Below are 25333 nucleotides of genomic sequence, written 5' to 3'. Positions count from 1 at the left end.
AGACAGTAATAGCCTGCTTGGAAGTATATCCGTATAACTGTGAAAGACTAAGTCTTACTTCCCTGTCGTGATAATGTTGATCATTTAGGATATAATAATAGACAAACTTTTATAACCTGATTACAAAGGCCAAATATCACAGATTTGGAATTATAAATTTAATAAATACTTCTAAACTTTTTGCCCCTTCTGTCTCTCTTCACCTGATAGATGTGGCTTTATGAGATGTAAGTATCATTTACATTTGCTTAGAAATGTAGAGATGATAGCAATAGAGTGAACTCACTAGGAACTGGTAGTTTTATGGGTCATATCAATACCTTTGATGGCAGTAAGATAAAAGAAGGTAGTGCAAAAGTTGCAGTGTGATTTAAGCACAAAATAAAGCTAGACAGAGCAGAATGGAAATGGCACTATTAATGTAAGACTATGATTGTTCCTTTTGTGAGAAGGAAAGGGAATTGATGGGTTATTACTATCATTGTAGTTATTGCTGCTTGATGATATGACCCTAGTAGAGTTTTAACTTTGTTTTTTTACTATGAATTAGCAACCCCAAAATGTTCTACAAATAAAACAGAAGACACCTTTTACCATAAGAAGTGTAAATATTTAGTATCAGGTTATAATTAAAAATTAATTGAAAAAAATATAGTAGCATGCCAATGGAATGAGCCATGTCTATAAAATAGAAGTTGTTTCATTTTAATAACCTCTTAAAGATATGATTGGCCCTGGATTGGTTGACTTTTTAGTTTAATTTTATAATTAAAGAAGATTATGCTGATGATCAATTTTAACAATGTTCTATATGTATATAAGTAATGATCATTTTTTATTTCACTTTTATTTTTAGCCCTAGTTCTTTAAAACCAGCAGAAGTTTCTGATGTCCTTTATTTTTAGAACCATCTCATTTTTTGGAGGGTGGGAAATGGGATTTGTTAGTAAGAATAGCCACTCTAACATGAGCATATGTCTTATGTCAAGTAATAACATAAGCATAAGCATATGTCAGGTAATAGGATTACTTTTCGATAAGCGCAGAGACCTTGCCGTGTTCTGTGTGCTCATCTAAAAATAATCTTATTATCTGTGCTGTAATTTTAGTTACACATGTAAAAGTTTTCTTGAAGTAGATTTTAACATGCAATGTACTTTTGATTCTTTCAAGTGAAAAATGTTTAATTCACACTAGATGGAGCTCTTTAGCTAATTCCAGGATTATTTTTCAAAAGTTTATTCCCATTGAATGATCTGGTAAATAAAATAGCCCTAACAATTTCAACCTAAAGCATTTTCCAAAATGGCAGCAATTACTAAGATTTCTATTGTGTACCTTAGTTTATGTTTTAGATGGTGTGTAGGGATGAGGAGGGGGTCATATATGGGATTACAGTCATATGTGACTGAAAACTAGATTTACCTTGATATTTTAGAAACATTTAATAACAAAAAAACTCTGTGACTGAACATACAGAAAAATATTTGCTGATCATAACATTTGTATCCTGTTTGTATGATAGAGAATGTGTTACCAATTTGTGTAAATTCAGCACTGTTTGTCCTTCTTTCTCTTCAGATTATTCCTCATGTGGTTAATTTGGTTCATTCTTTCAAAAGTGATGGTCTGCCTTCCAGTACAGCCTTCTTAGTGCAATTAACAGAATTGATACACTGTATGATGTATCATTATTCTGGATTTCCAGATCTCTATGAACCTATTCTGGAGGCAATAAAGGTATGATGATAGTTGTACCAGTATCTGTAGAGTTGTGTTATGTTAATATGATGAACATTGTTATAACCGGCTATGCAATTTACTATTTTATGGTAATAATGCTTTTTGTTTGAAAAATGGCAGTTAGAATCAAGTTTCATTTATGTTTAGGGAGTAACTACTTTCTTGCTGCTATCACCATTCTAGATTAATAACCATATTTTCTCATTTCTGCAGTGCTATCAATTGTAAGGCATAGCTTTACATTTATAATACCTTTTAGGGCAATTTGTTTAAAAAGAAATGCTACATTAAGTTAATGCATACATCAGATTTGCACCCCAATATTAGAAGTGTTAAAGTATGTGTAGAGTACATCTTGGAATACAGGAAATGGAGTTCAATAAAATTTTTGACTTTGATTTCTTCCCCTTTTTAATTCTTCTTTTTTTTAGTTTTTGAGACTGAATCTCACTCTGTCGCCCAGGCTGCAGTGCAGTGGTGCGATCTTTGCTTACTGCAACGTCTGCCTCCTGGATTCAAGCGATTTGCCTGTGCCTGAGCCTTCTGAATGCTAGGACTACAGGGGCCCACCACTACACCTGACTATTATTTTTATTTTCAGTAGAGGCAGGGTTTCACCATATTGGCCAGTCTGGTCTCAAACTCCTGACATCAAGTGATCCACCCGCCTCGGCCTTCCTTCCAAGGTGTTGGGATTACAGGCATGAACCACTGCACCTGGCCCCCTTTTTAGTTCTATTTTTGCTGGGGATTGTTCGTGAATGTTTAGAATCTTTGTTTGAATTATTTGTGGAGTTACACTGTTTTTCAACTTTATATGGAAATGGATCTAAAAAGCACTTTTTTTGGTGGGGGGAACAGTCTTGCTCTATTGGCCAGGCTGAAGTGCAGTGGCATGATCATGGCTCATTGCAGCCTCTACATTTTGATCTCAAGTGATCCTCCCACCTCAGCCTTCCAACTCTTTGGGACTACAGTTACACACCACCACACCAGGCTAATTTCTTATTTTTTGTAGAGACCGGGCTTTTGCTCAGGCTGGTCTTGAATTCCTAAGCTCAAGTGATCCTCAGCCTCCCAAAGTGCTGGGATTATAGGCAGCAGCCACAGTGCTTAGCCTAAAAAGCATTTCTGTGTTGGAGAATGGATCACAATAAGCCTACTTTTCTCTTAGTAAACTTACTGCATAATCAGTGTATATAGCAAAAGAATTGGAGAACTGAACTCAGTCAAACTTAATCAGAAATTATTAGAAATCAATTCTATTGTGTTTTTATTTGAGATATGAATTTCAATATAAAGGTCTTATTATCTTTACTTCCGTATCTGAGGTGGATTTAAAACACCTCTTTTTACTATATCATTAACTAAATCAAACTTATTTTGATTGAGCTCAGAACACAAAGACTGTTAAGCAATTAATGTATATTGCTGGTGTGACACTGACACTTTAAAAGTAAATTATGTACAGGAGCATTGTGGAGTGGGTTTGATGGTAATATTCATCTCTTTCAACATTGTCACTGGATCCATAGGTGATAGTTGCTGCACTTGTGCCATTCTTTGTTCATGAGAGTTTTTATGTTGAAAATTCTCATAATTCATATAGGCTCAAAAGAAACAAGGGGCTCACTCTAAGCCCAAAGAAAACACTTTTTCTTAGTTGTCAAAAAAAAATCAGAAGATTGAAATTCCTTCAGAAAATGTTTATTTGCTAAGATCTAAGTGTTAAATGCTAATAGCAGTCCAGATAAGTCCTAATGATTTTACCAACTTTCCTTATTCTTCAGTACTCTATTCATGCTCGAAATAATTTACACTTAAAATGTTATTTCATATTTCACAAAGGTAATAAGAAAAATCCATATATTGTAATAGTTTTCTATATGGGTAACATGAGATTAAGTTTTATTTTCTTAAAGTTAAAGGTCATTGTGCATTAATGCTTTCATTTCTCATTTCTTAATTTGGGATTTTATTTCTAAGAGTTAATACTGAGTAAATATTAGTATTTAATGAAAAGGAGACATTTTTATCTTGTTTAACTGAGAACTAAGATTTAAGTCTTCATTCTACTGCCTTTGAATAGCACTGTAGTATACTCTGACCTCAGACTTTTATTTTATAGACATTTTGCTGGCATATACAGAATGTAAATAGTTCAAATGTAACTTGAATTTCTGGCTTTTGAGTATTCTTCAACTTAATAAACTCTGTTATTAGAAGATACTTATTTTTGCCTTGCAGTGAAATTTGATATTTTGATGACTAGCCAAGTACTATCAGTTACTACAAAACTAAGTTGGGGGAAAGAAAGTTCAAATGTCAGTGTAAGAATCTTCTTAATGGTGTTAATTAATTTAACGACGAAAATAGTTTACTTTTAAACTGTTTTTCTTCTTTATGATCTATAGGATTTTCCTAAACCCAGTGAAGAGAAGATTAAGTTAATTCTCAATCAAAGTGCCTGGACTTCTCAATCCAATTCTTTGGCATCTTGCTTGTCTAGACTTTCTGGAAAATCTGAAACTGGGAAAACTGGTCTTATTAACCTAGGCAATACATGTTATATGAACAGTGTTATACAAGCCTTGTTTATGGCCACAGAGTAAGTTTAAATTTGAATCTTTTTAACTGTAAAAGTTGATGCATGCTGATGAAATATAAGATGATAGAATTGTTTCCACATTATTCCTTATAAATGGCATAAATGTTAACATTTTTTACATTGCCTTACTCAGAAATGAAACTGCTTTTAGTGCTCAGAAACCATGAGAATATTAACATTAGGCTGGGTGTGGTATCTCACGCCTGTATTCCCAGCACTTTGGGAGGCTGAGGTAGGTGGATCACTTGAGGTCAGGAATTCAAGAGCAGCCTGGCCAACATGGCGAAACCCCATCTCTACTAAAAATACAAAAATTAGCTGGGCGTGGTGGTGAGTACTTATAAGCCCAGCTACTTGGGAGGCTGAGGCAGGAAGATCACTTGAACCCGGGAGGCAAAGGTTGTGGTGAGCTGAGATCCTGCCATCGCATTCTAGCCTGGGTGACAGAGCAAGATTCAGTCTCAAAAAAAAAAAAAAAAGAAAGAAAGAAAATGTTAACATTAATCCTGCTTATTATTCATTGCATTTAAATGACACTTTAAAATTCTAATTTTTTAATAGTGTAACAGAAGGATTGATTGCACCTATTCCAAACAGTTTAAGTATACTAGAGTACTTCATTGTTATCCCATGAGACTGTCATTTTTTTAACCTAAATGTGTTTTGAGGGAAGTCATATATCATTTTATCTGCCTGTTGGTACGTTCATGTTTATCAGATCAACAACTTTGTTGCTGTTTATGAAGTTTAAGTTCTGCTTCTAACCCAGGACAGTAATTACTGAACACATCTATATAAACAGACATGTTCTTTTCCCCTCTTAAGAATTTTCTTTGAAATCCATTTTCTTTTGCAACTAAGCAAATAGGAAATCAGAGCCAGGTACAGTTGCTCACACCTGTAATCCCAGCACTTTGGGAGGCTGAGGCGGGCAGATCACGAGATCAGGAGATCAAGACCGGCCTGGCCAATATGGTGAAATCCTGTCCCTACTAAAAACAAAAAATTAGCCGGGTGTAGTGGTATGCACGTGCCGGGCATGGTGAGCCAAGATTGTGCCACTGCACTCCAGCCTGGGCAACAGATTGAGACTCCATTTCAAAAAAAAAAAGAAATCAGAATGCTGTTCCAGTTATGTGAATGCTATCTGCAAAGGTACAAAATAATGATAAACTTTTCCTGAAGACAAAAACGTGGTTGAATTTTTCTCTTGAATACCAATAAAGTATTCATGGAACTTACCCAAAGAGGTTTACAAATTGAGTTGTAAGCTTTTCCAAGTTGTTTTGCCTGCACAGAGGAATCATAAACTATGAAATGTAGAACTCGCTTTATTTTTGGGCCCCAGATTATAGTATCAGCACTCAGGTGTTTTTGGTTTAGCTTAGCATTTAGTTTTTTGATTTGTTTGTATTAGGAATTTCGGAAGGTTTTATTTTTGTTTTTTTAAGCAAAGGTGTACCTTTAGACACAAGTGATACTAGGCGTAAGACTGAAAGAATCCCTGTCTTACCACCAGAGGTCACCTAGTCCAGACATCTCCTTTTACAGATGACAGAGAAAACAGGCACCCAAAGCAACTGTAACTGGCAAGAGCAAATAAAAGTTATATCTTACTGAACAGTGGCCAATAATATTATCTCTGAATAGGAGGACAGCATATTTTATTTCTTAATTATTATATGACTTCTTCTTCATAGTTTAAAAATAATTAAATTTTAAAGTATATAGAATAAAAATCAGGCACTCCCATTTCCAGAGGTAATTTGTTAACAGTTTACATTGTTTCAGACCTTTTTTGGTACAGTTACATGTTAGTGTCTAATGTGAAAACAAATGGATTTTTTTTTTAAGAAAATTTGCAGAGAATCCTAATTATATAATCTTTTCTAGCCACTTGCTTTTATCATTTAATAATTTGTATTGGAAATATTCCCATGTTAAGGCAATACAGATCTGTGTCATTCCCAGTAAATGTGTATGCCATCATTTATTTAGTAATACTCCTATTGATGAATATTAGATTGTTCTGCTTATAATTAACATATTTCTGCCCTTATACAAATAGAGGGGATTTTCTTTGAGTATCCTCCATATCTTGAATATCCTTTGAATATCTTTCAACTTGCTTTCCAAAAAAGCTGTAGCATTTTGAACTCTGATGCTAATATAAAATTCTACATAGAACCTGTACCTTTAGCAGCAAAAAAGTCTTTTTAATTTTTTGCCAATATGAAGAAAAAGTCCCTGTTTTAATTTGCGGATTGCTGCTAATTGGAGAGCTTTTCCCTCTCTTGTTTATTCATTTGTGTTTTTCTTCCAAATAATCTGTTCTTTTCATACATCTTTTTGTTGGGTCTTTTTGTTTTCCTGTTGATTTATATATACTCTGGATGATCATCCTTTGCTACATGCTTTTTTTGAATCACAATTCAAGTTTATGGGGCGTTTTATTTATGATTATTTTATGTATTCCAGTCTTCCACTTTTCATTTATAGTATCTGGACTTTAGAAAACCTTTACTCTAAGTTTCTTCTCTCTTTATTTTAAGGACTTCAGTAGTTTTATATTTTATATCTAGCTCATTACCCCTGTGGTATCTGTGATGGTATATAATCTTATCTAACTACATTTTTACCAGATGGACACCCAATTGTCCCTTTGCTTTTTTTTGTTTTGTTTTTGAGTAGTTTATCCTTTTCCTGTGCTATACTCTTGAAATCAGTTTAACTTTATAGTGTATTTTAATGACAGCATATTTTTTATTTCATGAAGATTTGAAAGGATTTAAGTTGTTTACTTATGTTATAAATTAATGGCTTAACCTACTTCTATTTGCTAATCCAGAAAATAGAAATAATATGTTAAGGCACATAGGCCATAGTAAGTGTTAGTTTATTGTCATTCTCCCCTCCTCCTTTACTGTAGTACAGGTAGACAACTTCCGTAGGTAAATGAAGTTTTACTTTAAGGATAATAAATTCTTGAACTAACTTGCTTTTAGCTTTTAAGAAATGCTTTTAAATGGGTAGGCACAGTGGCTCATGGCTGTAATTCCAGCACTTTGGGAGGCCAAGGTGACTGGATCATTTGAGGCCAGGAGTTCAAGACCAGCCTGGCCAGGCCAGGAGTTCGAGACCAGCCTGGCCAACATGGTGAAACTGTCTCTACAAAAGTCACAAAAATTTGCTGGGCACGGTAGCATACACCTGTGGTCCCAGCTACTTGGGAAGCTAAGGCACGAGAATTACTTAAACCCGGGAGGCGGAGGTTGTAGTGAGCTGAGATTTTGCCACTGCCCTCCAGCCTGGGCAACAAAAGGAGACTCTGTCTCAAAAAAAAAAGAAAAGAAAGCTTTTAAAAAATGCAAGTGTGTGTACACACATATACATAAATCACTATATTCTCTTTCAGTTTCAGGAGACAAGTATTATCTTTAAATCTAAATGGGTGCAATTCATTAATGAAAAAATTACAGCATCTTTTTGCCTTTCTGGCTCATACACAGGTGAGTGTGTATCTGCATAAAGTATGTTTAGGTTAATTGCATGGTAATATTCATTAAACTTTACATTATACCTTTTTAACTGATGAAATAATATATTAGATATCTCACCCAGTACAACAAATCCTTAGAAATGCTAAAGAGGTACTCCTGAAATATCTACATATCAGGATATGCCCTAAGTTTCTATATTTTTCTCTTACTTCCCGTTTTTGTAGCTGAATATTATGCTGACCCATTCATCTAGAAATTTTTACAAAGAAAATATGATTTTCTATCCAATAAATAAGCTTCTTCGTGAAGAATTATTTTTAAATGCATCTTTGTTTCCTGATACTAAATGAATAGATTTATACAATAATGAGCAACTAAAATACATTGTGGTGCCTAGGCTTTTTTTTTCTTTTCTTATATATACCCATTCATTATACATAAAGATCTCTGCAGTTCTGTTTATCTGATAAGTTCCAGAGCTTAAACTTTTGTGGTGATCTTTCATGTCTACACATTAATCCACAGTAGTTAATTTATGTTAATGGCACCAAGGTGGTCATATATAGTAAATATTCACTCAACAGACATTTATTTAAGAGACACTATATGCAGTCAATGATAAGCATTAAGAATCTTTATGTTCAAAGAACTTTTAGGTTAGATTTTGACCCTATATGCATGGATAATATGTATATCATTTATTTATAATATATATGATTACTTTTCTGGTTTTACTTTCATTGCCTTTATCTCGCAGCGGACTGAAGGAGTAGTAGTAGTTAGAGCCAGAAGAAAAAATAGTTGAGAATTGATGGGTTTCAATTGATGGGAATGCTTTTGTTTTCTTTCTACAAGCTGAGAAATATCTCAAGTATAACTTCTTAAATGGAAAGGATCTAGACAGGATTGATATGAGATGATAGTAATGCCCTATGAGTAGTATTCTCAGATGATTTTATTATTCTTTATCTGGGGGAAGTATGTTCACAAATTAAATTTACCATATCAAGACCAAGGGACATGAAATTAGAACTATCTTCTTCTTCACTCCCCTGTTGTTTCCTTGTAAATTGATTGTTGTGCTTTCTTTATCACTACTCTGTGTTTATTATACATAAAATATGTATGTATATGTATATGTAGGCAGATATATAATGTATTAACTTACTAAATCAGAGCTATTAGAAAAAAAAATCTTAGGCGAGATTTCCCTGCTCCTCCCAAGAAGAGAAAAGTAGAAATTAACAAGAGCCTGATTAAAGTCCTAGTAGCAGCCTGACAGAGATAATCTTAGGCAGATGGATTTACACATGTAATTGAAAAGTCCTTTTTTCTTATAATTGATAAAGGCAACATTTATTGAACATTTACATTTTTTTAGCTCCTGGTCTAAATCTTTTATGTCTTCATCATCAAAAAGAGTCTATCAGGTAATAAGGTATATCCCCATTTTACAGATGAAGAAAACAGGTTTACATTACCTGTTCAGGGTCATGCAAATGAGCAGCTGGATTGAGATATGAACCAAACGGCTCTGAAGCCCGTGTAGGCTAAACTCCCTCCTTCAGAATGCTATAAACAGCCTTAATTTGGGTAAAATTTTTCTTTTTTTTTTTTTTTTCTTTTTATTGCATTTTAGGTTTGGGGGTACATGAGAAGAACATGCAAGATTTTTGCATAGGTACACACATGGCAATGTGATTTGCTACATTCCTCCCCTTCACCTATATCTGACATTTCTCCCCATGCTATCTCTCCCCAACTCTCCACCCCCTGCTGTCCCTCCCCATTTCCCCCAACAGACCCCAGTGTGTGATGCTCCCCTCCCTGTGTCCATGTGGTCTCATTGTTCAACACCCACCTATGAGTGAAAACATGTGGTGTTTGATTTTCTGTTCTTTTGTCAGTTTGCTGAGAGTGATGGTTTCCAGGTTCATCCATGTCCCTACAAAGGACACGAACTCATCATTTTTGATGGCTGCATAATATTCCATGGTATATATGTGCCACATTTTCCCTGTCCAGTCTATCATCAATGGGTATTTGGATTGGTTCCAGGTCTTTGCTATCGTAAACTGTGCTGCAATGAACATTTGTGTGTATGTGTCCTTATAGTAGAATGATTTATAATCCTTTGGATATATACCCAGTAATGGGATTGCTGGATCAAATATCATTTCTATTTCTAGGTCCTTGAGAAATCGCCACACTGTCTTCCGCAATGTTTGAACTAATTTACACTCCCACCAGCAGTGTAAAAGTGTTCCTATTTCTCCACATCCTCTCCCGCATCTGTTGTCTCCAGATTTTTTAATGATCACCATTCTGACTGGTGTGAGATGATATCTCAATGTAGTTTTGATTTGCATTTCTCTAATGACCAGTGATAATTAGCATTTTTTCATATGTTTGTTGGCCTCATGTATGTCTTCTTTTGTAAAGTGTCTGTTCATATCCTTTGCCCATTTTTGAATGGGCTTGTTTTTTTCTTGTAAATCTGTTTTAGTTCTTTGCAGATTCTGGATATCAGCACTTTGTCAGATGGGTAGACTGCAAAAAATTTTTCCCATTCTGTTGGTTGCTGATTCACTCTCATGACTGTTTCTTTTGCCATGCAGAAGCTGTGGAGTTTGATTAGGTCCCATTTGTCTATTTTGGCTTTTGTTGCCAATGCTTTTGGTGTTTTGGTCATGAAGTCCTTGCCTCCACCTATGTCCTGAATGGTTTTGCCTAGATTTTCTTCTAGGTTTTTTATGTTGTTAGGTCTTGTGTTTAAGTCTTTCCTCTATGTGGAGTTAATTTTAGTGCAAGGTATCAGGAAGGGGCCCAGTTTCTACTTTCTGTACATGGCTAGCCAGTTTTCCCAACACCATTTATTAAAAAGGGAATCCTTTCCCCATTGCTTGCTTTTATCAGGTTTGTCAAAGATCGGATGGTTGTAGATATGTTGTGTTGCCTCCGAGGCCTCTGTTCTGTTCCATAGGTCTATATCTCTGTTTTGGTACCAGTACCATGCTATTTTGATTACTGTAGCCTTGTAATGTAGTTGAAGTCCGGTAGTGTGATGCCTCCTTCTTTGTTCTTTTTGCTTAGAATTGACTTGGCTATGCAGGCTCTCTTTTGGTTCCATATGAAGTTTAAGGTGGTTTTTTCCAGTGTGAAGGTCATTGGTACCTTAATGGCAATAGCATTGAATCTTGAAATTACTTTGGGCATATGGCCATTTTCAGGATATTGATTCTTCCTAACCACGAACATGGAATGTTTCTCCATCTGTTTGTGTCCTCTCTTATTTCGTTGAGCAGTGGCTTGTAGTTCTCCTTGAAGAGGTCCTTTACATTCCTTGTTAGTTGTATTCCTAGATATTTCATTCTCTTTGTAGCAAGTGTGAATGCCAGTTCGTTCTTGATTTGGCTCTGTTTAAGTCTGTTATTGGTGTATAGGAATGCTTGTGATTTTTGCACCTTGATTTTATATCCTGAGACTTTGCTGAAGTTGCTTATCAGTTTCAGGAGATTTGGGGCTGAGACAATGGGGTCTTCTACATATACAATCATGTCGTCTGCCAATAGAGACAATTTGACATCCTGCGTTCCTATTTGAATACCCTTTATTTTTCTTGCCTGATTGCTCTGGCTAGAACTTCCAGTACTATATTGAATAGGAGTGGTGAGAGAGGGCATCCTGGTCTAGTGCCAGATTTCAAAGGGAATGCTTCCAGTTTTTGCCCATTCAGTATGATATTGGCTGTTGGTTTGTCATAAATAGCTTTTATTGTTTTGAGATACATTCTGTCAATACCTAGTTTATTGAGGGTTTTAGCATAAAGGGCTGTTGAATTTTGTCAAAGGCCTTCTCTGTATCAATTGAGATAATCATGTGGTTTTAATCTTTGGTTCTGTTTATGTGGTGAATTACGTTGATAGACTTGTGTATGTTGAACCAGCCTTGCATCCCTGGGGTGAATCCTACTTGATCATGGTGGATAGGCTTTATGATGTGCTGTTGCAATCGGCTTGCCAGTATTTTATTGAAGATTTTTGCGTCTATGTTCATCATGGTTATTGGCCTGAAGTTTTCTTTTCTTGTTGAGTCTCTGCCGGGTTTTGGTATTGGGATGATGTTGGTCTCATAAAATGATTTGGGAAGGATTCCCTCTTTTTGGAATTTTTGGAATAGTTTCTGAAGGAGTGGTACCAGCTCCTCTTTGTGTGTCTGGTAGAATTCAGCTGTGAACTCATCTGGACCTAGGCTTTTTTTGTGTGGTGGGCTCTTAATTGCTGCCTCAACTTCAGACCTTGTTATTGGTCTATTCAGGGTTTCGACTTCTTCCTGGTTTAGGCTTGGGAGGATACAAGTTTCCAGGAATTTATCCATTTCTTCCAGGTTTGCTAGTTTATGTGTATAGAGTTGTTTGTAATATTCTCTGATGATGGTTTGAATTTCTGTGGTATCTGTTGTGATATCCCCTTTATCGTTTTTTATTGCATCTATTTGATTATTCTCTCTTTTCTTTTTTACTAATCTGGCTAGTGGTCTATCTATTTTGTTGATCATTTCAAAAAACCAGCCCCTGGATTTTTTGATTTCTTTGAAGAGTTTTTATGTCTATATCTCCTTCAGTTCTGCTCTGATCTTCGTTATTTCTTGTCTTCTGCTAGGTTTTGAGTTTTTTTAATCTTGCTCCTCTAGCTCTTTCAATTTTGACAGTATGGTGTCAATTTTACATCTCTCCTTGCTTCTCATGTGGGCATTTATTGCTATAATTTCCTCTAGAGACTGCTTTAAATGTGTCCCAGAGATTCTGGTATGTTGTGTCTTCGTGCTCATTGGTTTCGAAGAACATCTTTATTTCTTCTTTCATTTCATTGTTTATCCAGTCAACATTCAAGAGCCAGTTGTTCAGTTTCCATGAAGCTGTGCAGTTCTGAGTTAGTTTCTGAATTCTGAGTTCTAACTTGATTGCACTGTGGTCTGAGAGACTGTTTGTTAGGATTTCAGTTCTTTTGCATTTGCTGAGGAGTGATTTACTTCCAATTATGTGGTGAATTTTAGAGTAGGTGTGATGTGGTGCTGAGAAGAATGTATATACTGTGGATTTGGGTGGAGAGTTCTGTAAATGTCTATTAGGTTTGCTTGGTCCAGGTCTGAGTTCAAGTCCTGGATATCCTTGTTAATTTTCTCTCTGGTTGATCTGCCTAATATTGACAGTGGAGTGTTAAAATCTCCCACTATTATTGTGTGGGAGTCTTAAGTCTCTTTGTAAGTCATTAAGAACTTGCCTTATATATCTGGTTGCTCCTGTATTAGGTGCGTATCTATTTAGGATCATTAACTCTTCTTGTATCAATCCTTTTGCCATTATGTAATATCTTTCTTTGTCTCTTTTGATCTTTGTTGCTTTAAAGTGTATTTTATCAGAGACAAGAATTGCAACTCCTGCTTTTTTTTGCTCTCCATTTGCTTGGTAAATCTTTCTCCATCCCTTTATTTTGAGTCTTTTTGTATCCTTGCATGTGAGATTGGTTTTGGCTTTTTATTCAATTTGCCAGTCTGTGTCTTTTGATTGGGGCATTTAGCCCATTTACGTTTAGGGTTAATATTGTTATGTGTGAATTTGATCCTGCCATTTTGATGCTAGCTGGCTGTTTTGCCCGTTAGTTCATGCAGTTTCTTCACTGTGTTGATGCTCTTTACCATTTGGTATGTTTTTGGAGTGGCTGGTACTGGTTGTTCCTTTCTGTGTTTAGTGTCTCTTTCAGGAGCTCTTGTAAAGCAGTCCTGGTGGTGATGAAATCTCTGAGTACTCGCTTGTTCACAAAGGATTTTATTTTTCCTTCACTTACGAAGCTTATTTTGGCTGGATATAAAATTCTGGGTTGAAGTTCTTTTCTTAAAGGATGTTGAATATTGGCCCCCACTCTCTTCTGGCTTGTAGGGTTTCTGCTGAGAGATCTGCTGTGAGTCTGATGGGCTTCCCTTTGTGGATGACCCGACCTTTCTCTCTGGCATTAGCATTTTCTCCTTCATTTCAACCCTGGTGAATCCGATGATTATGTGCCTTGGGGTTGCTCTTCTTAAGGAATATCTTAGTGGAGTTCTCTGTATTTCCTGGACTTGAATATTGGCCTGCCTTGCTAGGTTGGGGAAATTTTCCTGGATAATATCCTGAAGAGTATTTTCCAGCTTGGATTCATTTTCTCCGTCGCACTCAGATACACCTATCAAACGTAGATTAGGTCTTTTCATATAGTTTCATATTTCTTGCAGACTTCGTTTATTCCTTTTTACCCTAAAATTTTTCTTAACTGAGAACTGCATCTTTACATGCCACAAATAATCAAAATGTCAAGAGAATTCCAAAGTTTCAACTTATAATCACATCTTTTAGTTGCCTTTTCAGTTTTTTTTTTTGTAATGGCAAAATCTAGGATTTGAACCTAGATCATTCAAGAGTTCATTTAATCACTAGTTTACACTGCCTCTCTACTTTAAAAAAAAAAAATTAGCAAGGGTCCCTAACCAGTGTACTCACAATCTGCACATTTATGACATGTACCTTATCAAGGAAGATTAGTAGGTATGCAAAACTCTGTAGAATTTTTCCCTTATTACTTTGTTCAAAATATACATTCATCTTTTTTAAATTTGATATTTCAAAAAATTGTGGACTAAAACATGTGACTCATAGAGGGATGATACCAGGAGCATTATATTGAGACATAGAGAGACTTTATCACTAGTCTGTATTTATTATATATAAAATACATATGTATATATGTATACATAGGCAGATATATACTGTATTGGGTTTAGTCAAGTAGACATGCATTCTACTTTAATGCCCTGTGCAACTCATTTAGCTGTATGACCCTGGGCAAGTCACATAATTTTCTCTAGCTCTTAATTCTCCACAAGTTATAGCTAAAAATTACCTAATTTTATTTCTAAATAATTTTACCCGTCCCTAAGTTGCCATGTCTGTCACTGATTAGTAAAAGCTGATGCAATGTAACTTTAAATAATCTTTATTAAACACTGTATATTAAGATTTTGGTTACTTGGTTCATGCTATAAAAATCACTCCTTATGTTTTTTCAAATGCCATCAAAAGAGGGAAGCATATGCACCTCGGATATTTTTTGAGGCTTCCAGACCTCCATGGTTTACTCCCAGATCACAGCAAGACTGTTCTGAATACCTCAGATTTCTCCTTGACAGGTAAAAAGTATTCTTAAAATCATGATTTGAATGTTGTCTTTCATAACAGTTTAATTCTACTTAATATTGTTTTTACCTTTAAAAACATATTTCAAATGTTAGTCTTTAAAATACCATTGCATTTCTTGTATTTTTTTAATGTTTTCTTTTGTTTTTAATTTGTTTTCTTTTTTGAATTTTCTTCCTGGAGACCAGCTGTTCTTAAAGTATGATACAAGGACCCCTGTGGGTTCCCAAAACACTTTCAGGAGTCTGTGAGGTCTTCTTTTTTCCAACAACATAATGGTGTGAGGCCAGATTTTCTTTATATCCTTCATCAAAAAAACATATAACAATAGAATGCAGAGATATGAGGCTCCAGCTGTCTTCTATTAAGCCAGATACTTAAAATATTTACAAAATGTAAAACACTGCCATTCTTCCTTGTTTTAAAAAATATAACTTTCATTTTTAAAATGTTATTAATATTAAATAGTAGGTTTATTATTGTTAAATGTTAATAATTTATTACTTTTCTCAGTTCTGACAGTAAATATCAATAGATATAACCCATATAAAGGAACGCTCTTTGTTTTTTAGTTATTTGTAAGAGTATAAAGGGGTCCTGGGACCAAAAAATTTAAGAGCCACTCTTTTAGACTAGTTTATAATTTTATGGATTTGATATATTTTATTGTCACCTGACCATTTAATTAATAAAACCTGTTATCATCTGTTACCTTCCTGTCTTTGTTCTACTGTGTGGAATGACTAATAAAGTTATTTGGGCTTGGTATGTGTAGCTTTCTTTCCATTCAGCTAAGAATCTATTCAGTGGTTTCTTTGTGCCTGACTTTCTATGAGATGTCAGGAAGACAGAGATATATAAGACAGTTAAGGAACATTTATAATTAACTGTAATGTAATAAGTTCTATTAAGTAGGTGTATGAAGAAGGTGTAATGAGAATATAGAGTAGTAATAGCCACTTAGCTATTTTTTCTGCATTCTCAAACTGTTCAATTCGTTTTTAATTAAAACAGGAATAAAACCTGATTTGTTTATATTAAGCATTAAATTTGATTAAAACAGTTTATAGAAGCCGCTAATATTTTTAAATGGAAATGACATTTGAAGTTAATTTAAGTAACTATATAATTATATACTGTCCTGCAGACTCCATGAAGAAGAAAAGATCTTGAGAGTTCAGTCTTCACACAAGGCTTCTGAAATTTTGGAATGCAGTGAAACTTCTTTACAGGAAGTAACTAGTAAAGCAGCTGAACTAACAGAAACCCCTCGTACAAGTGATGGTGAGAAGACTTTAATAGAAAAAATGTTTGGAGGAAAGCTACGAACTCACATTTGTTGTTTGAACTGCAGGAGTACCTCACAAAAAGTGGAAGCCTTTACAGATCTTTCTCTTGCCTTTTGTCCTTCCTCTTTGGAAAACATGTCTTTCCAAGATACAGCGTCATCACCCAATGCACAAGATGGTGGTCTGATGCAAGCCACTGTACCCAGTCCTTCAGAAGAACCAGTAGTTTATAATCCAACGACAGCTGCCTTTATCTGTGACTCAGTTGTGAATGAAAGAACCACAGGCAGTCCTCCCGATGAGTTTTACTGTTCTGAAAACACTTCTGTCTCTAATGAATCTAACAAGATTCTTGTTAATAAAGATGTACCTCAGAAACCAGGAGGTGAAACCACACCTTCAGTAACTGACTTACTAAATTATTTTTTGGCTCCAGAGATTCTTACTGGTGACAACCAATATTATTGTGGAAACTGTGCCTCTCTGCAGAATGCTGAGAAAACTATGCAAATCACGGAGGAACCGGAATACCTTATTCTTACTCTCCTGAGATTTTCATATGATCAGAAGTATCATGTGAGAAGAAAAATTTTAGACAATGTATCACTGCCACTGGTTTTGGAGTTGCCAGTTAAAAGAACTACTTCTTTCTCTTCATTGTCAGAAAGTTGGTCTGTAGATGTTGACTTCACTGATATTAGTGAGAACCTTGCTAAAAAATTAAAGCCTTCAGGGACTGATGAAGCCTCCTGCACAAAATTGGTGCCCTATCTATTGAGTTCTGTTGTGGTTCACTCTGGTATATCCTCTGAAAGTGGCCATTACTATTCTTATGCCAGAAATGTCACAAGTACAGAGTCTTCATATCAGATGTGCCACCAATCTGAAGCTCTGTCATTAGCATCCTCTCACGGTCATTTACTAGGGAGAGATAGTTCCAGTGCAATTATCGAACAGGATTTGGAAAATAAAGAAATGTCAAAAGAATGGTTTTTATTTAATGACAGTAGAGTGACATTTACTTCATTTCAGTCAGTCCAGAAAATTACAAGTAGGTTTCCAAAGGACACAGCTTATGTGCTTTTGTATAAAAAACAGAATAGTACTAATGGTTTAAGTGGTAATAACCCAACCAGTGGACTCTGGATAAATGGAGACCCACCTCTACAGAAAGAACTTATGGATGCTATAACAAAAGACAATAAACTATATTTACAGGTAAGTTGGAATTATAAGCTTTATTATTTGTGGAAAATATTAAATAATTGACAGATGGTTAAATGAGTGCCCTAATTTTAAAATCTAACATGATAAGTTTTTCTGAAATTTGATTCTGGATTTATATGACATTCTCAACCTGTAAAATTAAATTGCCTTACTTTCTAATATTGTGACTTAATTTAAATGAAAAGCGGCAATTAGATGTAATGCAGAATGTAACACTTTCTGTGTTAATTACAAACGATGATGGCTCATTATGAAATCATGCCATACAGAAATATAGAAAGTTTAATAAAGTGGACATATCCTCCCTCTTCCCCTCAGTCTTACCCACCAGGGGAAACAACTGCTAAATGTGGTGTTTATACCTGCAAGACCTTTGTGTAAATATTTTAAGAGCCATTTATTGATATTTAGGTGGATAAGATTAAAAAACACTAAAAGATAGATTATGTAAAGAAAAAATATTCATATTCTTTGAGGATGTGGGCAGTAAAACCAAGGACATAATACAATTATCAACAAAAGCCATGGAATGTTTTTATATGAGATAAATTTATTCATAAATATACTTCTTTCAAGAAGTTAGTGATTTTATTACTTAAGTAAAGACTAATAAAAAGTTAAAGTCTTGCTGAAAGAATTTTTTTTTTTTTTGAAGCTTACCAATTTGTTCTCAACATACAGGGCTAGCAGTAAATTACAGGTGAAATTCTAGGTACATTAATTGGGCAGTCCAAGTGATTTCCAGTTTTAATAAGTACGTTTTAAAAATTGTTTGAATGTCACTCCTAAAAAATACAGATAGAATAAGAAGTGAGCCAATATAATACTGATTTTTAGAGGGAAATTTTCTCAAAAGCTTTCAAATGTACTACATTATAAAATATTCATCTGACGCATTTTTAAAGCAGTATAGCCATGTTCTTGCGTGACACACAAAAAAATTTACGGAAAATAAAAAACAAAATCAGAATGTTTGTTTGAACTGATTAACTACTGAAGACTCTAACATCCAGTCAGATGGCTTATGATCAACATACTAGAATTAGAATATATTCAACTGTGTCCTTCCTAGATATCATATAAGCCCTAGTTAGATCTTCACGATTCTTGAAGTTTGAAAAGGTGGAATGAGGAGGAAAGGGTTAGTTTGAAATAGAAAATTTCTATAATGGAAAAGATAGATAAAGGGCCTATTACAGTTTTGACTTTTGGATGATTATTTATGTATCAGTGATTGAGTGAAATATATTTGTCAAAGTAGAAATAGGTTTTCTACCCTCATTTCTGTGATTAGAATCCCAAATGCTTGTATAGTCAGAGCAACACTTGTTTGTAGCTTAGCTTTTAGGTGATTTTCCAGTTTATCTTGCAGTTTACCCCATTACTTTCTGATTATGCAGTATTTGAGCATGAGGAACCGTCCTTTTATTATTATTTTAAGGCTCTTATGTGACTTTATTATAAGGAAAAAGCATTATGTATTTTGTTAATTCAGTTTTTCAGTGCTGTGCAGTTCTAAATTTGATCTAAAGTTTCATATTGACAAGTTGTTTAATGCAAAAACAGATACTGCCAAATTTTCCAGTAAGGTATCTACCTGTATTAAGACTAGGTAGTAAATCAAAGTTTCGTTATCAGAGCACCCTTTGAAAGCAAAATATAATGATAAATATTCAATTTTCTTTTGCTTTTTTTTTGAGACTGTCTCATTCTGTCACCCAGGCTGAGGTGCAGCGGCATGATCGTGGCTTACTGTAGCATTGAACTCCTGGGCTCAAGTGATCCTCCTGCCTCAGCCTCCTGAGTAACTAAGGAGTATAGGCATATGTCACCATGCCTGGCTAATTTAAAAAAAAAAAAAGATTTTTAATACTCTCTTGCTATTTTACCCAGGCTAGTCTCGAACTCCTGGGCTCAACCAATCCTTCTTCCTCAGCCTCCCAATGTGCTGGGCCACTGCATGTGGCCCAATAATCAACTCTTAATTAGAAATTTATAGTTAGAATGTGATTATTTACATTTATTTAGTTTTTGACACAGAGTTTCACGCTGTCACCCAAGCTGGAGTGCAGTGGTGCGATCTTAGCTCACTGCAAGCGTTTCTCAGGTCTCAGCCACCCAAGTAGCTGGGATGACAGGCATACCCCACCATGCCCGGTAAATGTTTTTGTATTTTTAGTAGAGATGGGGTTTTGCCATGTTGGCCAGGCTGGTTTCAAACTCCTGGCCTCAAGTGATCTGCCCACCTTGGCCTCCCAAAGTGCTAGGATTACAGGCATGAGCCACTGTGCCCAGCCTATTTACTTTTAAATACAGTGATTGATAAAGGCTTAAATTGTGAAGTTTTTCATACCATTTAATCAGATCATTCTGGTATTTTAAGTGCATGTTAAGAAACTACGTTGTTTATTCTGTTATGTGAATGCACACATGCTCATAATTGCCAGGCAATAGGAAACTATAGTGTTGAGGTTGTGTATACAGCAGTTTTCAGCTGTCACTTTTTAGTTTTAAACACATGGATCATGTACATGTGTGTTTTCATTCTTACTACCATCTTCATTTTTAAATCCATTTTTGAAATATAATTATAAAAATATGTCATGCTTCATAATAGATTATTATGTCTGTACTATAGCTTTAAGAAATGGCAGTATACCTATTTATAAAACAGTTATAAAAACTTAAATAGTAAAAGTAAGGATGTGAAGCGAACATTTTTATTTCCTCTGCTCTTAAACAATATTGCTAATCTATTTACCATTTTTGTTCATATCAGGGTAGCTGCTTTCATTTTAGTGTTTCATAATCACAAGAGAAACTCACCTTGTGACAATTTTAAGGAGTTTTTTTTAGGATTTTATTTTTCAATTTTAAATCTGGCCACAACCAGATTTACAAGTGTTAGAAAATGTTGCAGAAAACGTTGCTCTTTTGAGTATTGGCAAGATCCATGGTTTTTAAAAACCCAGGCAAAAAATCTTTTATGACAAACCATTTTCTACTCTGTTTATCATTGCCTGACATTTGAGAAAACAATACAACTTGTGAATCTGGAAGTAAATGTTTGAAAGGGCTTTTTTCTTCATATATTTCTTTCCCTTCAGTCCAGCTTCCATTAGAAGTATCACAGTTATTTTAGTGTCTGGATTACAAAAACTAAGCCTTTGGTTAGGATCCAGTGAGAGATTGTGTAATGCATCATCATTGCATTGTCCAGATTCCTCACCCATCTATCCTGCATCAGCCACCGACCGCTTCCCATCTTTTCTTGCTTGATTTCTTTCCTTTGTTTCTTTGGAGGAAGTGGTAGTTTAACTTCTTTTTTTTTCTTTTTCATACATTCAGAAGAGTATATTCAATATATATGCATATGTACAGTTTAAAGAAAAATAAAAGGATTAATGCCAACCGTTTTACTTGAATGAGAAATATATACTGAAAATTGTTTGTCTTAAGGAGCAGTAACTTTTCTGTGACTAGACCTGTAGTCTTCTGAAATTAGAATTAACTTTAGTACTTGATATAAATTACACATTCTATGATAATCATCATTTTGGCATTGTATACAATGTTGTTACCTATATTAAGTAAAATGAAAGACAGTTTTTCCTATTTTTATCCACTGTCTAAGTTTATTGTCAGAAAACAGAATACCACACATTTTTTATGTCAGCCATATACTTCTTTAAATAATAAAGCAGAAAAGGAGTATTTCTTTTTTGGGATGCTGTATATCTTGAAATACAATATAGGTTTCATGGGTACAGATGCAATGGAGTTACTAATTTTATATTTTATGTCATTCGACATAGTTTCTGAAAAGGAATCACTGTATAAAAATGTCTATGCAAAATTTGCCATATCTTTTGGTAGCAGAAGTTCAGGCAGAACTTCTTGAGCTCTACCTTACATGTTTGTTAAGTTTTAATTTATTAGGGAACATTATCTATATATCTGAAACCTTGTATTGTTTCTCAGATACAGAGTCATAGTTTCATTGCTTGTTTGGATAATTTAATACATTAGAGAGCTAGAACAATGAGGACAGGTGGGGGTTGTGTGTCTGTTTCTGGTGTTACTTATGGCACTTATTTTAAATCTGTAAAACATTTGTAATTCTTTAATTTTATAGATGAAAGGATAAATTAATATATATATATCACCTTAAAAAACTATGTAGCTAGACATTATACCAAAGAGCCAGCAATTACAAATGTAAATGACACAGTAGATTACAAAAATGTTTTTCAGAAATATTTTGCAAATTAAGTTTTAAAAGCTCTATCAACTTTTAAATGGTTAGTTAAGCCATTTTGTTACAAGGATTTAGCAAAGGTCCCTTTCAGCCATAAAAATAGGTGATTCTTGATGATTTTGTGTACTGAGACTTGAACAGAAGAAGGTACTGTATTCTACTGAAAAAATAAGGTATCCATAATGTGAGGGATAAGTGTTAGGGTATACCTGGGTCTTTTCTTCACAATGAAATCTTGAGCATTTTGTGAAAGGGGAAGAATAGTTAACTAAATCATTTTAGCTAGAAATTATAAAATAATATTACCTTGCCAGGTCGAACAAAGTCACGAGGCGTTAAGTTGAAAAATTGAAATAATAAAATTTTTGTTATTAATGTTAACTGTATTTTAAAAGCCCTTCAGGATGTGTATGCTAACAAGTTCTGGGTTATTCTGTGACCAATAACTTTTATGCCTTATTTTCACCAACTCCATTTGAAATCTGTAGATCCTCTCCCAGAAAAATAGGCATAGGCCAGAATATTTTGCATATTTTTCCAAAGAGTTTGTGGGTCCCCAGTTTTAGAATACAGTTGTACACCTTGCCAGATGAATCGGCCATTGTTTATTCACATTTGCCCTCTTTGAAGCTAAGCACCTAATACTATTCTAATCTGAAATCATTAATATGTATTTATTGAGCACCTAATATATGCCTGGCATCTAGATAAATATAACTGATTTCTGATCAAAGTTTTCCTGATAAGGAAAAGTTTTAGATATTACTGTAAGGAGGTAGGCCTCATTTTACTTGTCAGTGTTTTTTGAGACTAGTCTTATTGTTTATTGAGAAATAGTCTATGGAAAGGGTAGAAAAAAATTCAGTCTTCTTCCTTTATCCATACCTTTAACTGTTATCACCCACTTCCAAAATGGCCCCAATTGATAGAGAATAATCTATTGTGATAATCTTTGAATTCTATGTTAAATATATTAGAAAACAATCTATTCCAATATGTTTTAGAGATTGTTGCAGGAACTGTAATATCTTCTTAGAGAAATTTTTTTTCTTAGGTGCTTTAATTTCAAAGTTGCTAAGATTTGAAGAATGCTTATAAGGATTAAAGTAGTTTAAAATATTTCTATAGGTGATATAACCATCCATTGTGTTTAGCATTTTAATTTTATAAAAATTATTTTTAATTTTAGGAACAAGAGTTGAATGCTCGAGCCCGGGCCCTGCAAGCTGCATCTGCTTCTTGTTCATTTCGGCCCAATGGATTTGATGACAATGACCCACCAGGAAGCTGTGGACCAACTGGTGGAGGGGGCGGAGGAGGATTTAATACAGTTGGCAGACTCGTATTTTGATCCTTAGAGAGCCCAAAATGCACTGGTCACGAAACGTCTAATACTATGACTGTTAAAATGTCAGACTATAACAAATATCTATCTTTTATTTTTCATTAGACCCTTATACTTCAAGAGAACACACTCAGTGCTTGTTTTTATTTTCTCAACACATTTATTAACAAAATGCATCATGGAAAAAAAAATCTACCTCTTAAAATTCCATTTGCTTTTATGGTTAGACATGCTTGACCAAAAATGTTCAGAAGAAAATATGTACCCGGTCCCTAATTAAGCTGCATTAAATTTGGTAGAAGCATTTAAATGGTCCATCTTCAGTTTTACTGAACAAAAAATGTAATTTATTTAGCATTCTTTATAAAAGAATTGATGCTAGAGGTAAGAAAATAATTGTTTTTTAAAAATCCTTTATGTCTTGTGTAATTACCCCATTATTAAATTAAAGTCTTTGAAGATCAACTAGAGATGATAAAATCTCTAAAGAAGGCAATAACAAAATTTATCAAGATATAGTACTTTTCAGTTTTTGTTTAGTGTCTTCAGCATCACTGTATCTGCATTTTAAGTGCAAATGTTTTTAAAAAGGATTCTTTAGACATATGTGCTGAATTGATTTTAGGAAAGTTGCATGATCCTATAGGAGCAACATTTTTACCTAAAAAATGCTAACTTTGTAGTATTTCTAATTGTTCAAGGATTTTAAAATTCTATTTCAGGGAGTATATCTTCTGTGTGTTTTGAAGGAGGTGAGTTCTGTATGTGCCTTGCAGTACTGTAATTCAAAAATAGGAACCTTTGGCTGCAAAATGTTTTTTAAAAATGAAATGTTAGGAAATAATTTTTGTGCTAACATTAAAATTATAACTTTTGAAAGGAATTAGATTTTCCAGAAGTAAAATCTGATGGTTCTAAATCAATGAGTGTGATAGTTCATTTTTAACTCTTCGAAGAATTCAGAGTAAATGAATCCAGCTAAGTAAAAAATCTTTCTTGATTTTGTTACTTATTCCTCAGAATATTAAACATTGATCACTTATTTTTAGAGTTGTACATTTGACTTTTTGTTTGTTTGTTTCAGTCATATGTTTTGCACATTTGTTTCTGTTTTCAAAGTTTTAGATAAAATGTTAAAATGCCAAACCCTACCTTCCTATACTTTCTTTTGCCAGGAAACTGGAAACATGTCATTTCTCCTGAGTCTGGATTATACAGTACTCACGAGTTATCCCAGTTATCCCCCTTCCTAAAGGTTTTAACTTATCCACAGTTGTGCATTGTTCTGAAGATTGGTCTCATTTATTTTGAAAACATTTTAAGGAAAGAATGTTCTTGGGTGATTTGGAGTTTATCTTTTTCCCAAGCTTTTATGGCAGTGGTTAAAAAACAGAAATCCTCATGTTTATTCCACTACCTCCCATTCCTAACCTGTTCCTAGTCACCAGGAAGATTAGAAAAGCAGATTACATTAAAAACTGAAAATTATTTGCAGATTTAATCAAGGTTCTCCTCCTTATAAATGAATGAATCAGTTATCCTGCTTTTCTGTGATCTTCCGTTCCCAATAGTGAATTTCTGAACTACCCTGTGTATTCAGTTATCCACTTACTTGCTAGTAACTTATGATCAGATTATATCAGTCTTGGCATTTATTGAAATTGGTAAAGTCATTTAATACTTGGTAGATTGATATTGGACTAAGATGCTTCTAGGAACTTTCATAAAAGCAATTACACTTACGCAGCTTTATCTGTGAATATCAGGTCTCTCAAGGATTTTATGTATCAGGATAATATATATTGACTTTTTAAAATGATAAAATGAATTCTAGTTAGTATCCACAATGGACTGGTTCCAGAACGCCATCCCCTGATATTGAAATCCACAGATGCTCAAGTTCCTTATATAAAATAGCACAGTATTTTCATATAACCTATGGACATCCTCCCATATTCTTTAAATAATCTCTAGATGATTAGATATGGTTGCATAGCACTTACATTGTGCTATGTAATTGTTATATTGTTTTTTCATTTGTATTATCCTTTATAATATTTATTGGTTTTTTAAACTTTCTATCCAAAGTTGTCTGAATCCACAGATAGAGTCTGAGGATTCAGAAAGCTGACTGA

General features: G+C 34.2%; 1 protein-coding gene across 2 annotated transcripts in view; it reads left to right on the top strand.

Moving 5' to 3' along the window:
• USP38 (ubiquitin specific peptidase 38) overlaps positions 1 to 24240 on the top strand; it is a 41032-nt gene extending 16792 nt beyond the window's left edge. For both annotated transcript variants that reach the window (XM_035292908.3, XM_008992662.5), the window contains 6 exons: positions 1582 to 1740; positions 4158 to 4351; positions 7767 to 7860; positions 14966 to 15072; positions 16227 to 17586; positions 23043 to 24240. In XM_035292908.3, coding sequence (XP_035148799.1) covers positions 1582 to 1740; positions 4158 to 4351; positions 7767 to 7860; positions 14966 to 15072; positions 16227 to 17586; positions 23043 to 23204 — 2076 coding nt within the window. In that variant the 3' untranslated portion in view covers positions 23205 to 24240. The remainder of the gene's footprint in view (positions 1 to 1581; positions 1741 to 4157; positions 4352 to 7766; positions 7861 to 14965; positions 15073 to 16226; positions 17587 to 23042) is intronic.
• Positions 24241 to 25333: the final 1093 nt, after the last annotated feature.

The sequence above is a fragment of the Callithrix jacchus genome, chromosome 3, assembly GCF_049354715.1.
Source record: "Callithrix jacchus isolate 240 chromosome 3, calJac240_pri, whole genome shotgun sequence".
In the NCBI taxonomy this organism is placed as follows: domain Eukaryota; kingdom Metazoa; phylum Chordata; class Mammalia; order Primates; family Cebidae; genus Callithrix; species Callithrix jacchus.
The sequence above is the reverse complement of the archived record's forward strand: the minus strand, read 5'-3'. Positions and strand labels throughout refer to the sequence as shown.